Source organism: Hyla sarda, chromosome 1 (genome assembly GCF_029499605.1).
Source record: "Hyla sarda isolate aHylSar1 chromosome 1, aHylSar1.hap1, whole genome shotgun sequence".
In the NCBI taxonomy this organism is placed as follows: domain Eukaryota; kingdom Metazoa; phylum Chordata; class Amphibia; order Anura; family Hylidae; genus Hyla; species Hyla sarda.
Window position 1 is genome coordinate 475,785,294 of NC_079189.1, and position 15,951 is coordinate 475,801,244.

At 41.2% G+C, this 15,951-nt stretch overlaps 1 protein-coding gene across 1 annotated transcript in view; it reads left to right on the plus strand.

The window, feature by feature from the left end:
* Window positions 1-15,951, plus strand: part of SUSD2 (sushi domain containing 2) — a 288,175-nt gene that overhangs the window by 86,197 nt on the left and 186,027 nt on the right. The window contains exons 2-3 of the mRNA XM_056537221.1: window positions 10,803-11,007; window positions 14,809-14,960. Coding sequence (XP_056393196.1) covers window positions 10,803-11,007; window positions 14,809-14,960 — 357 coding nt within the window. The remainder of the gene's footprint in view (window positions 1-10,802; window positions 11,008-14,808; window positions 14,961-15,951) is intronic.

Consider the following 15,951-nt stretch of genomic DNA (forward strand, 5'->3'; position numbering starts at 1 on the left):
GGTGCCTCTAGCTGTTGCAAAACTACAACTCCCAGGTGTGAGGCAGGACAGAGTTTTTTCTGAGGGAGGAGGGAGTTTGGTCTGAGGGAGGAGGGAGGACAGAGATTTGGATGAAGGAGGAGGAAGGACGGAGTTTTACCTGAGGGAGGACAGAGTTTAGGATGATACCTGAGGATGTCCTAATCTGGACACCGTACATATAATACATGGATGCACAAGTCTCCCAACCTGCTGCTCCTTGAACAGTACCATCTTTCTATTTCTCCAGTACTGTGCCTGCTGCTGCCACTTGTTTCCTAATAACTAAAATTACTGTCCTAATAAAACAGTACCAGACAGTGCCTGAATGCCAATAATGCCCTGGACAATACTAGAGCCCTTCTTTGTGCCCCACACAGAGACAGTGCTCTCCTGGTCCTACATTATTATAAAATGTTTCTCTTTTTTTAATGATATTTAATTTTTGTGTCTAGTCAATACATTTGGGGCATTTGTATGGTTAGGAACATGTTTGAGTCAGGTGGTTAAATGGATGGGACCTTAACTGTTATCTTTGATCCAGTTATAAAACATCCATTATATCTAAAATAGAAATACCAGTAAAATAACACTTATATCTGGCTCCAGAAATGATAACCATTACCATAGTGACAAACAATGTTTCAAGCAGGAAATTAATCAAATGAAAATTTTCTCTGGAGTCCCACAACCAGATTCATAGAACAAAATGAAATGGTCTCCATTGTAATTAAAGCCAAATCATAATGCATATCTGGTATTCCCTCTCCCTCCGTGTATTAGGAAGGTTATATTGCAATAGAGAGGATTGCAAGCAAATGTAAGTGGAGAGAGTTGGGAGGAATCATCAGAAGTGTAATTATATTAGTAAACCAAACCCAGACCCATCTGTGGAAGCATCAAAACAAATGTGCTGTATAGAGCATGACCAGTGACCATAATAATTAATACTGAGCTATGCTGGCATCCTCAAGTGATCATTCAGTTAGATTTCTGTAGGTTTCTGTATTTTATAAGCTTGGTAAACCTCTTTAAAGGGGTACTCCACCCCTAGACATCTTATCCCCTATCCAAAGGATAGGGGATAAGATGTCTGATCGCGGGGGTCCTGCCGCTGGGGACCCCCAGCGTTTCCGGAAGCAGATACCGGTGGGTGCTGCATACTATATTGCGGGGGTCCCCAGCGGCGGGACCCCCGTGATCAGACATCTTATCCCCTATCCTTTGGATAGGGGATAAGGTGTCTAGGGGTGGAGTACCCCTTTAAATGTGCAGAATCTTTGTGGTGTCTTTTCCTTAAAAGCTCAACAGTTTGTGCTGCAGGCATCTCCTTGCCTATTATCATTTTATTTTATCTTACAAAAATAAAGGGCTGCTTCTTGGTCACTCTTTCTACGGGTCTTTTTTGTCACATAACACTTTAACCTCCCCTTTCATACTTCAGAAAAAACTACCTGTTTGAATCAGCGCCAATGTTGCAGGTAATGCAGGACTTTATAAGCTATAAAATCATCTCTACAATGGCCCTGATTTACTAAAAGTGGAGTGTAGGTTTCTTTGTGGGTTTTAATTATCTAAAATTTTTCTTCCACGGTATTTACTAAGGTTTCCCTACATTTTGCATCATTTACACATGTTCTGATCTGTAGGGTTTTCCTCAGCTCAAATCCACTACATTTTCTTTGGAAACCTTAGTAAATATGTTGGGTTTTTGTGAAAATGTTGGGAACACGCCCATTTCCATGATGACCACTCCCCTTTTCATGATGGTCACACCCCTTTTCCATTTTTTTTCTTACTATATTGGAGAGTTGGTCAGGTTTTTTCAAATTCTGGCGCAAATTCTGGCACAACTTCTGGCGCAGACAGAATTTCTGGCTCACAACCTGACAAAGCATGTCAGGTTTACAATAGTAAATCAAGGCCAGTGTGCGTTCTGTTTTGGTATTTTAGCAACTGTATATATTTATTTCTTGCTCAGCAGGGGGAGAGTAAAGTTCTTCAGTGATTTAAGCATAAAGCCTTATTTTTTTCATTCTGCGTATAAAACGTAGTGTCCCTGACATTTGATCGGTCGGGGTCTGGGTGTTCAGACCCCCTTCGAACATTTGATTGAGCTGGAAGAAGCTTGTGGCCCATCACTTCTCTCCCTTGCTTCAGGAGATGGACTCTATAGACTTACTATAGAATCTGATGAAAGAAGGGCTCAATCGCCTGCTTCTTCTGGCTCATTCTAATGATCGGTGGGGGTCTGAATATCCAGTCACTGACTGATCAAAGCTTATGACATTTCACTGAAAATGAATGATGGGGACACTTCCACATATACAAACATCTTCTAATAGGGTTGTAAGTAAATTGCTGCAGGTCTACATTGAGTTCATAACATTTTACAATTGTAAACAGGTATTCGTGTTTCAGCAAAAATAGAGGACAAGAAAACATTTCTAAGTAAATTTCGTGGAATCAATTGTTTGGCCAATAGTAACAAGAGAACAGCTTACGTTATTTGTTCCATGTAATGTTATAGTAAGTGGGACACCAGTTTTCTCTTGAGGGAAAGACACTTGTGAAATCTAACATGGTCACTTCCCCAGCTGGTGTCAGGATCAGCCACTTGGTAGAGTAATATAACTGATATTAATGGGGCTACAATGAATATGCTATTATTAGAACTTTGTTGCATTGCAGTTTTAGTAACTTGTTGGTGGCTTTACTAAAAAAATGCATGTGTGTGTGTGTGTGTGTGTATATATATATATATATATATATATATATATATATATATATATATATTGAACAGCAGTGGTCTGATGTTTTCCTTCACATCATTAACCACAACACATGCCATAAATCCATTCTCTGACAAGTTAAAACAGCAATTTCAGGCTTATGCACCTTGGATACCCAGTGCAATAAACAGATATTTAAGCTGAAGTCAGCTGGATAAGCAGGACATGATTTCTTTCCCACAATGACCTGCTATACCATTCATTATGCCATGCAACACTGTAGATGATTTATTCATTCTGTACAGCAAATATTGAGCCTGATTTGAGGTGAAAAAAAAGGCAACTTTATGTTTTAGAGATATTGTAATAATATTTTATCATAGCAAGACCGATTACTCTCTTATTCTGTACAGTTCTCTTATTCTTCCAGAGCAGGGATCTCAAACTCAAATGATCTGGGGGCCACTGGACATAACGGCTGGGTGAGGCTGGGCCGCATGCCCATCACATATAATGCCCCCATCATGCTCCCCTCATATATAATGTCCCCATCATGCGCCCCTCACACATAATGCTCCCATTATGCGCCCCTCACATATAATGCCACCATCATGCACCCCTCACACATAATGCTCCCATTATGCGCCCCTCACATATAATGCCCCCATCATGCGCCCCTCACACATAATGCCCTCATCATGCATCCCTCACACATAATGCCCCCATTATGCGCCCCTCACACATAATACCCCCATCATGCGCCCCTCACATATAATGCCCAGATCATACGCCCCTCATATATAATGCCCCCATCATGCGCCCCTCACAAATAATGCCCCCATCATGCGCCCCTCACACATAATGCTCCCATTATGCGCCCCTCACATATAATGCCCCCATCATCCGCCCCTCACACATAATGCCCTCATCATGCGCCCCTCACACATAATGCCCCCATTATGCGCCCCTCACACATAATACCCCCATCATGCGCCCCTCACATATAATGCCGCCCTCATACGCCCCTCATATATAATGCCCCCATCATGCGCCCCTCACAAATAATGCCCCCATCATGTGCCCCTCACATATAATGAGCCCAGACAGGCCCCCAGATAGATATGACCCCCATCAGGTAGGGCTCCCCAGTAGGTACACAGGCCCCAGATAGATATGACCTCAATCAGGTAGGGTAGGGTTCCCAAGTAGGTATAGAGGCCCCATATAGATATGATCCCCATCACTGATGGGGGCAATATCTATCTGGAGGCCTGTCTACCTACTGGGGAGCCCCACCTGTTTATCAGGTAGGGGTTCCCAATAGGTGCACAGGCCCCCAGATAGATATTACCCCCGGCAGGTAGGGCTCCTATTAAAACAATTATGCCCTCTAAGAAGATAAGTTACCGTTAGCCCCTTGTGATTAGCAGGTCCTCCCTATTGAGTCATTTGGCAAGCACTGCTACAGTACTTACCAGTGGTGTTGCTAGGGTTGGTGTCACCTGGTGCGGTAGAAAATTGTGTCCCCCCCCCCCACCAAATGTAAAATGTTGACAAAGATATATATTGAAAGTAATCGCTACAGCCCTGATTGGACATATCAGACAATGATATAAGTAACTCACAGGTCTTGACGTCTTCTCTATAATCTTTCCTTATCTAATTTAGGTACCTACCACTGTGAATAAGCTAAATTTTCTCTCTGCAGAACTTGACTCCCAGATGGCTCCTTACTTCATCAGAAGATTATGATCCAAATGAAAACAATAATAAATATAACACTGCCAGTCACTGTATCCTCTGAATATAATACTATCACACACTGTGCCTTCTGAATATAATACTATCACACACTGCGTCCTCTGAATATAATACTATCACACACTGTGCCTTCTGAATATAATACTATCACACACTGTGCCTTCTGAATATAATATTATCACACACTGTGCCTTCTGAATATAATACTATCACACACTGTGCCTTCTGAATATAATACTGCCATACAATGTACACTCTGAATATAATACTACCACATACTACACCCTCTGAATATAATACTGCCACATACTGCGCCTTCTGAATACAATACTATCACACACTGCGTCTTCTCAATATAATACTGCCATACACTGTACCCTCTGAATATAATACTACCACAAACTGCGCCCTCTGAATATAATACTATCACACACTTTGCCTTCTGAATATAATACTATCACACACTGTGCCTTCTGAATATAATACTATCACACACTTTGCCTTCTGAATATAATACTATCACACACTTTGCCTTCTGAATATAATACTATCACACACTATGCCTTCTGAATATAATACTATCACACACTGCGTCCTCTGAATATAATACTATCACACACTGCGCCCTCTGAATATAATACTATCACACACTGTGCCTTTTGAATAAAATACTATCACACACTGCGTCCTCTGAATATAATACTATCACACACTGCGCCCTCTGAATATAATACTATCACACACTGCGCCCTCTGAATATAATACTATCACACACTGTGCCTTTTGAATAAAATACTATCACACACTGCGTCCTCTGAAAATAATACTATCACACACTGCGCCCTCTTAATATAATACTATCACACAGTGTGCCTTCTGAATATAATACTATCACACACTATGCCTTCTGAATATAATATTATCACACACTGCGTCCTCTGAAAATAATACTATCACACACTGCGCCCTCTGAATATAATACTATCACACAGTGTGCCTTCTGAATATAATACTATCACACACTATGCCTTCTGAATATAATATTATCACACACTGCGTCCTCTGAATATAATACTATCACACACTGCGCCTTCTGAATATAATACTATCACACACTGTGCCTTTTGAATAAAATACTATCACACACTGCATCCTCTGAATATAATACTATCACACACTGCGTCCTCTGAATATAATACTATCACACACTGTGCCTTCTGAATATAATACTATAATATAAGTTATGAATAAGCAAAATTTTCTCTCTGCAGAACTTGACTCCCAGATGGCTCCTTACTTCATCAGAAGATTATGATCCAAATGAAAACAATAATAAATATAACACTGCCAGTCACTGTATCCTCTGAATATAATACTATCACACACTGCGTCCTCTGAATATAATACTATCACACACTGTGCCTTCTGAATAAAATACTATCACACACTTTGTCCTCTGAATATAACACTATCACACACTGCGCCCTCTGAATATAATACTATCACACACTGTGCCCTCTGAATATAATACTGCCACTTCTGAATATAATTGTTACAGTGAGCGCTCCGGTCCCCGCTCCTGGTCCGGAGCGCTCACTGCCTCTGTCCCGGCCCGCAGCGCCCCAGCGCGTCCCAGTCAGACACGCTGACCGGGAGCGCAGAGTTATCCCCGATGGGGATGCTGTTAGCGTGGCGGGAGGTTCCCGCTCACGCGCCACATCCCGATGCTGTCCCCTGCTTCCTGTGGCTCCACGTCTCTCCTCTGTTCCCCGGCGCGCGCGTCCCTGCTCTCTAGGGCGCGCACGCGCCGGCTTCATGAAATTTAAAGGGCCAGCGCACCATTGATTAGTGCCTAGCCCAAAGTCATCTATAAATGTTCCCTGCCCCTTCCTGTCCTTGCCGGATCTTCGTGCATCTCAGCAACCAGAGGAGTTGAGTCACTACCGGGTGGAACGACCTGGGGGCTACCTGCTGCAGCAAGACCATCCCGCTTTGCGGCGGGCTCTGGTGAAGACCAGTAGCTCCTTAGATTCCGTTCCCCGGGTACGACCCACGCCATCACTCCTCTGGTCCAGTGGATCCACCTCCTGCCACCTGTCCGGACCATTACAATAATTCTACCACACACTGTGCTCTCTGAATAAAATACTACCACACACTGCATCCTCTGAATATAATATTATCACACACTGCCCCCCCCCAACCCTGATTACTGTGCCTCATGTCAGCATCATCATCCCCCTCATTACTGTGCCTCATGTCTGCATCATCATCCCCCTCATTACTGTGCCTCTTAGGTGTGATAATGGGTCTGGAGCTGGTATGTACTGATATTAAGCTGTACGTCTACATAGTGACAATGGTAGCCAGAAATGAAGAGCATAGAATTGAAATAACTGTGGGACTGAAAGAAGGTTTTCGATTGTAAAATTTTCCAACATTTAAGATATGTTAAAATATTACATTGATTTGGGTATTATAGTCACTACCTCCACCAATTCATTCAGCAAATGGGCCCTGGTGCTACCCTATACTGGAACTGATCACCCCACTAGTGGACAATAATGTCTCTTTGCTATAATCCTCATTGCTCTGGGAGTCAGTTGTATTTTGTTTATTGTATGCTACTACCAGAATCAAATATCATGTATGCTTAGCACCAAAATTACTGTACTGTTGCTGGTAGCTCTGATTTGAGTAAAGCTGCTTGCCTCACATCTCAGAGACCATTTATGAAATCATAACTGTGGGGCTTGGTATACATCTTACAATTTTTCGCCTTCTATAGCATGTACCTGGAAAGTTAGATCCACCAATAATGTAAAAAGTAGTTAAGCAGCACAGCTCCAGAACCATCTTTTTTTTTAAATTAAAATAGTAATAAAAAATATATATATAATCCACACAACAACAAAAAACACAGCGCATCAGGCCTGACATGTTTTGTTCTTATGAATTTAATCATTGACTAGGGTCTATGATTAAGGTTGTAAGACCGAAACACGTCAGTCCTGATGTGCAGTGTTTTTATGTTGAGTGGATTGTGCATATATTTTGATATGGATTTGTTTAATAAAGATGGTGGACTTTTGGCCAGTGGTCATTTGTGCACGGCTACCGGAGGGGATCAGAGCTGGTGTAGGATTTTTAACTTATATTCCTGGAAAGTGGATGGGACCAGCATATTGTTACCTCCTGCAACCCAACAGATGTATTATAATATACAAATAATATAATATTTTACAATTTTTTTTTTACTAGAAACTGCCATAATTTACAGCTGTAACCTACTGCTCTAGTTTTTAGTTCAGCAGAATGGCACTGACTTTAGCTCTCACTAGGAAAAGTCTTTGCTGTGGGTTGTAGTAATGTGTGATGTGCATGGGGTGGCACTCACCCAACTAGTCACACAATCAGGTCTTTTATTCAAACAGTGGTATTACATCCAGCAGGCTCGGTACTAGCAGAACAAAACTGGCCTAAAGCCGTTTCACATGCTCACTAGGCTCCACCAGCCGTAAGCCAGGTGTATTTTTCTAGGACCGAGCCTACATCCAGCAGGCTCAGAACTAGCAAAATACATCTGGCTTACGGCTGTTTCACATACACACTGCACTTAGTCAAGGCCTCCTGATGGAGCCTAGTGAGCATGTGAAACGGCTGAAGGCCAGGTGTGTTCTGCTAGTACCGAGCCTGCTTGATGTAATACCACTGTTTGAAGAAAAGACCTGATTGTGTGACTACAGTTGGTGAGTGCCACTTTGTTTTTGTTGCTACGGATTCTATTGCACCCGAACAAATTACTAGTTATTTTGAGGCAGCAGGCCTGTAGCAACTTCAGAAATGATAACAAACAGATCTGCATAATAGTATCACCCTAGGAAAGTTCACATGGGTTCTTCTTGCATATTGTCTTGTATTTCATGGTGAGAGGGAGTAAGTAATATTCCTTGGTATCTGGTAAGCAGTCGTACACCTCCCAAGCCTCCTGGAATGCTGAATAAGACTTTCATTAGAAAGCTTACTCTCTTGTCAAACAATTGTGTGGGCATTTTGTTGTATTCCTCCCTGTGTGCAAAGTTAATGAATGTCACTAAAGGAAAATATTAGTGGTAAAAAAAAAAAAGTAGAAAAGTATCACCCAGCCTGAGAAGATCATGTGTACATAGGGAGATAAATGCAAAGCTTCTAATAGAATATGGTATATACAATAATATATTGTGATTAGATGTATGTTTGGCCCATTGCATTACACGGGTTATTTAGGATTACAAAAACATAGCTGCTTTCTTTCAAAAACATGTTTTTTAGTGTACTTAAAATTCCCATGATGTATGATTATTTTCACACAACTTCACTAAACCCTAAAGAATCACCTCAGAGCCAACTTTCTCAAGCAAAAAGTGAAAGACGTCTACATCAGTTGCATTGGGCAAGGTTTTGGAGGCATTAGCCATTGGGAAATATTTGCAGTTTGTGAAGATTTGTCTTGAAATGGGCAAAAAATGACTTGCCTTCAACTTTACGAGCTACACTAATATAACACCAAGTAGAGCAGGATGAAATTTCATTGTCAGAAGATGGCATCATCTCAGATGGTAAAAAAAGATGCAAAATCAATGGGATCTTAGGGTAATGTTGTTGGTTTACCAAAGCGAATCAGTGAAGGGAAAAATAAAAATTAATGGATCAGGAGATTAAGTTCTAGTATTTTTAGTTTAACTTTGTAATGTTGAAGACATTACTGTAATAGACTCTAGTCAAAAAGTTGGGTTTTATCCATTTCCTGAACCACAGACGATGGTGGTGATGTTCATTATTTAGGCGTGTTTTACACAGTAATTCCTGCTAATCCCTGGTAGCATAACCCTAAAAATCAATTGACCCCTCCTTTTCTCATTTTATTACTATAACAATGTTAAAACTTTGAATAAGGAATTTGCTGCTATTGCTGCTTGTGTTGACCAAACTATTGCATTATTTTATTCCTTTGTGTACATGATCAAGGGTGTTTAATGGGCACTCTCATTAAAACTCATTTTTGCTATTGCATTTCTTATGGTAAATAAAAAATCTTTCTAATGTTTTTTTTAAATTTTTTTTTTTTTAAATAAGTTTTCTATGCTTGTGTTATTTGTGGCAGGGGTGGTTTATTATGATGGGGCAGTGAACTGGGAGGATTATAAAATTTAACAAGATCATGAGAGGTACTCTTTAAAGCTGACACTTACAGCAAAAAGGAGAGAAATTGTCATTCACACAACAACCCCTTTAATGGACAACACGTTTAAGCTACAAATTTGGGAAACCCTTAATTGATGTAGAAATTGATTTTTGAATGTTTTGTCAGATTTACTGTAGGTGGAAAATGCCTTGTAGAGCACTTTTTTTTTTTTATATATATACATGCAGGGTGGGTGGTGTACATTTCCATACTTAAAAGGTATTTTCCTTTTTTCTTAGGGAATACATAATACATTTGTTGCCACTGCATAACTTCAACTACAATGTAGTTTAGCAACACTACTTGTCAAAAAGTGACTAGAGTGTAGTTGTGAAAAAAACGTGCACATTTTTAATGAAAATTGGCAGTTTCATAAAAAAATGCCACAAAATAAGATCAAAAACTAGAAGAAAACCAATGATGAATCTCCCCCTAAGATTTTCTTTGAACGATGCAGTGTTTCATAGGTACTTAGTTGTCAATGGTGAGATAGCCTGTTCAGAATTGATGCCGCCCTTAGTTCAGTCACTGGTTGAAAGGAATTTTACCCCTAGTATTGACAATTGGCATCTGCCGCATAAGTGTTTTTTTCCTCTTTACCTTCCTCTTAATCGACACAATGGGCCTCATTTACTAAGCTGAAACTGACCGGTTTTTGTCTGGTTATTTTGGCGCAGAGTGTCTGAGACATGTCTGCGACAGTTTGCGACAGTGTGCCCCTGAAAAATCCAACAAACCCAACATTGCACTGTGAAAAGTCGAAAATGGGGCGTGGTCTGTCACAAAGGGGGCGTGGTCAGTCCAAAAGGGGGCGTGGTTTCACAGCCCGACCGATTTACTATTGAATTCACAGAAAATCCTGTGGGTAAATGGCTGGAAATATCGACCTAGAAAAAGCTGGTCAGAATATGTTCCCGACTTTTCCCAATAGTAAATAGAGGAATCCTGCAAGTCTGAAGCAACTTTTCCCACTAGTAAAAACCCGACAATCTTAGTAAATGAGGCTCAATATGGTTATAAGCTGTGTAACTATGAAATGTGATGCACCTTTTTTTTCTATTTTCCAGGTGAAAACAAATCTTGTCAATCTCAATGTGGTAAAGTCCTCCAGAACTGCTCCTGCCATGCAAGCTGCTTGAATTTAGGAAACTGCTGTACAGATTATGGAAAATTATGTCTCCAGATTCTTCCCCACTCAGGGAGTTTAATGGGAGGGAAAGATTTTACTGTTCTAGATGTAACTTTTGATAAATCTGCAAATCTGACTTGCAGGTAAGTTGGAAAATAAAACATAATGTGATTTCCACCTTTGAATACCATTTTATTTTTAATATCTAAATAGGTCACAAATTCTGTTCTGGTTAATGTATCAACATATCTTTAAAGCACTTGTAGGTCTGCTTTTCATCTACATAAATTTATAGTTAAATAATAGAATTGTGACTGTTTATTTTCATTATTATTATTATTTCATTATTATTGAATTATTATTGATTATTTCATTATTATTGAATGACCTATTTTATTATTGTACAACTATACAATAGTATTTGTATTTTAGACCTTTACCACATCAAGATTCATGTTTGCTTTGATAGAATGGAAACTTTCCTCTCTGCGTTCATTGACTAAAATCTGTTGCCCTGGTCTTGCCCTAAGCTAAGGTATAACTTTATCTAGGCTGAACTAACCTGTGTCTAGGAGCAGACTGACAACACTCAGGGCCCCCGCACCAAAAAAAGACAAGGGCGCCTCCTAGTCTCTGCAGCTCATCAATCTTCTGCCATGTCCCTATTCCACCCAAATCCCACAAACAATAAACTAAAATTTATATATGTAAGAAACACTTTAACTTAGGTAAATTTCCATGATCAATAATACTGGTAAACAAGGAGTAAATATATACCACCACACAATAACTGGATAATACCGCCATACTGTACTGAATAAAACCACTATACACAGACCAGTATACTGTACAGGATCTGTATACAATATAAGTGATTATATACAGGACCATATGGCAGTAGATATCAGCTGTACACAGGATGTGTACACCATATAAGTGATTATATAAAGGACCATATGGCGGTAGATATCAGCTGTACACAGGATGTGTACACCATAGAAGGGATTACAGTTACAGTTTGGGACTCAAAATTATGTATTTTCTGATCAGCGGCATCCTCTTTCCTTTTATCTCCATCCAGATCAGACCGCCATGTGGATGTCTTAACATCTGCAAGACAAACATGTCAGACTCTGCATTTTTCCAGTGCCCTCCCCTCCTCTACAAAATATTTCCATCTATAGGACCACAAACTGTAATAATGCCCTCCTTAGTGTCCTGCACAGTAAAAGGGCAGGTAGGTAGGTAGCCAGGTAAACAGATAACAAGGTAGGTAGATCAGGAAGCCAGATATGTAGGTAGGTGATAAGCCAGGTAGGTAGGGGGCTAGCAAGGCAGCCATGTATGAAGCCCAGGTATGTACATAGTTAGGTAGCTGGGTATGTAGGTTGTTAGATAGCCTGGTATGTAGGTAAGTAGTTAGGCATCCAGGTATATAGTTAGGTAGCCCCCACCTCCCCGTAGGTATAGGCAGCAGAGTTAACCCCCCTTCCCTGTAGGCATAGGCAACAGAGTTAACTCCCCCTTCCCTGTAGGTATACACAGCAGAGTTTACCTCTCCCCTTCCCTGTAGGTATAGGCAGCAGAGTTAACCCCCGCTTCCCCAAAGGTATAGGCAGCATAGTTAGCCCCCCACCTTTCCCCATAGGTATAGGCAGCAGACTTAACCCCCCTTCCCCATAGGTATAGGAACAGAGTTAACCCCCCTTTCTCCTTACGTATAGGCAGCAGAGTCCCCTCCTCCCCCCTTTCCCCGTAGGTATAGGCAGAGTTAAACCACCCATTCCCCATAGGTATAGGCAGATTTAAACCCCCTTCTCCCCATAGGTATAGGCAGCGTTACCCCCCCCCTTTCCCCATAGGTATAGGCAGAGTTACCCATTCCCCATTGGTTTAGGCAGAGTTTCCCCCCCTCCCCCTTTCCCCATAAGTATAGGCAGAGTTACCCCCCCTCCTCATAGGTATAGGCAGAGTCCCCCCTTTCCCGATAGGTAAAGGCAGCATTACCCCCCCCCTCTTTCCCCATAGGTATAGGCAGAGTTACCCCCCCCCCCTTTCCTCAGAGGTATAAGCAGAGTTACCCCCCCTTTCCCCATAAGTATTGGCAGAGTTACCCCTCCCCCTTCCCCATAGGTATAGGCAGAGTCCCCCCCATAGATATAGGCAGAGTTACCCCCCTCCCCCATTAGTATAAGCAGAGTTACCCCCCCCCCTTTCCCCTTAAGTATAGGCAGAGTTACACACCCACCCTCTTCCCCATAGGTATAGGCAGAGTCCCCCCTTTCCCCATATTTAAAGGCAGAGTACCACCCCCCCTTTCCCCATAGGTATAGGCAGAGTTGCCCCCTTTCCTCAGAGGTATAAGCAGAGTTACCCCCCCCTTTCCCCATAAGAATAGGCAGAGTTACCCCCTTCCCCATAGGCATAGGCAGAGTCCCCCCCCTTTCTCCATAGGTATAGGCAGAGTTCCCCCCCTCTTCCCCATAGGTATAGGCATAGTCTTTCCCCCTTTCCCCATAAGTATAGGCAGAGTTACCCCCCCCTTCCCCATAGGTATAGGCAGAGTCCCCCCCTTTCCCCATAGGAATAGGCAGAGTTACCCATCTCTCCCTTTCCCCATAAGAATAGGCAGAGTTACCCACTCCCTCTTCCCCATAGGTATAGGCAGAGTCTTTCCCCCTTTCCCCATAAGTATAGGCAGAGTTACCCCCCTTCCCCATAGGTATAGGCAGAGTTCCCCCCTTTCCCCAGAGGAATAGGCAGAGTTACCCACCTCTCCCTTTCCCCATAAGAATAGGCAGAGTTACCCACCCCCCTCTTCCCCATAGGTATAGGCAGTCACCCCACTTTCCCCATAAGTATAGGCAGAGTTCCACTCCCCTTTCCCCATAAGTATAGGCAGAGTTTCCCCCCCTTCCCCATAAATATAGGCAAAGATCCCCCCCACCCCCCTTTCCCCATAAGTATAGGCAGAGTCCCCCCACTCTTTCCCATAGGTATAGGCAGGGTTAAAAAGTGATTCTCACCCGATATCCCACGCAGCAATCTCCTCAGCAACAGGGGCCCGTGCTTTCTCCCCTCCACAGTGCAGGCGCCGATGAGTGGCATCATCGCCGCCTGTACTGAATGCTGCATGGGGGTGGAGGTAATGTCTCCTCTGTGTAAGCTGCAGATGTGGCTCAAACAGAGGGGACTCCTTTTCCTGTATGTGCGTGTATCGCGCATACCGGAGAAGGCAGCGCTGTCTGCTGGGGATCTGGGACGAGTGTCCCGGATCCTCAGTAGTGGCGGCAGGCCCTTAACCCGGCCGGGCCTTTGGACGATGTCCAATCGGACCGGCCGTTCAGTCCGTCCCTTCCTGCGTCAGTGTAACACAATAGCAACACAAGTCACTCCGATGTTCTAGACTCAGGGCTGTTAACACACTTATGTACTGAAGCAAACTGCACATGTGTTAAATAAACTAAAGACCTAAACTAAAGATTTAGTGATTTTCATTTTCAATGATTTCAATGATAGTAAACTGTAATCTTGCAAAATGTCGAGAAATAGACTAACAAAGTATATGGAAAATGTGTATATATATTTTTTTTTTTACACAATGATAAAGTTTCCCTTTATTCTTGTTACATTAAACTGGTTATCCCTTTTACATAGCTTACCTTGGCACACAAGGCAGACTGGATTGACGAAACATCACGAATACTAGATATTAGTTTCCGAATATATATTAAACAAATGCAGTAAACTGCAGCGAGTTTATTAAAACAGAAAATATTTTTATCTGAAGAATAAGTAAAAAGGGAAGAAAAAGTTAACAAAACAAAACAAAATAGCTACATAACATAGCTACAGTGTATGCATGTTACTGACAACCCAATCCCTTAATGTTGATGATAAACTGCTGTCACAAGTAATAGAGAGATTTTATTTTTTACCAACAGGTTTAACAATGAAACTGATACTCAGGGTTATATCAGTGATTCCGGGCAGGCTCACTGCATTTCTCCACTGGTCCTTCAGACTGGCCAGATTCCATTTACTTTGTTATTTAATGGATCGTCCAGTTCATCTCCTTCTGGAACATGGCTGGCAGGTAAGATGCGATAGAGAAAACGGAAACTCCTATAACAAAGATGACAGATAAGACCTGACTGGTTAGGTATAAAATTACCAATAACTTTTCCTGTTTTTTTTTTTTTTTTTAAAGGTGTTGGACATTGTTGCACAATTTTAAATGTCTTGCTATTTTGTTGTTCTTAATATATTTGTATTTAACTCTTTATTGATTTTTTTTACAGTAAACATAAAGTAGAGAAAAAGAAAAACATAAAATAAATAAAAATAGCTTGTCGTCAGTGGAAACATCCAAAATTAGATATCACTTAACACAACACAATATAATGTATATATATATATATATATATATATATATATATATATATATATATATTCATATATGTGTATATACATACACACACACATATATACATAGATTTATATATATATATATATATATATATATATATATATATATATACACACATACATAGTTAGTAATTAGTTTAATTACTATCTATTATGTATTCAAAATATCCCTAGGCTGGGTTCACATATATCAGTCGTCCGGCACAGTTTCCCTCCGGCGTGCACCGGAGGGAAACTGATGCTAGAACTGATCCCATTCATTTGAATGGGACAGTTCACAATCATCCAGCGTCTCAATTTTGACGCCGGATGGTTGGACATGCCGGAGAGCACCAGACAGGGGAACGCAGCTTGCTATTATTATTTATTTTTAAAAATTTTATTAGCGTTAATAACTCAAAAATACTCTCGGCACCTGGGTTTTGGGTGTGACTATAACGGGTAAACACCATTCTGTAACTTGATCATACACTTGCATCTAACTCAGTTTACCTACACGAAAAAGTGCACATCAGGAATCGTTTAGCATAATAGCAGTCCCACCGCTTATGTGTGCAAGTCACAACTTATACTCTGTAAAGATCTTTTTGGATTCTTTAGGGCAACAAGGAAAATGTAAAAGATATGGGCATTATTAAACAAAGGTATAGAGATAAAGG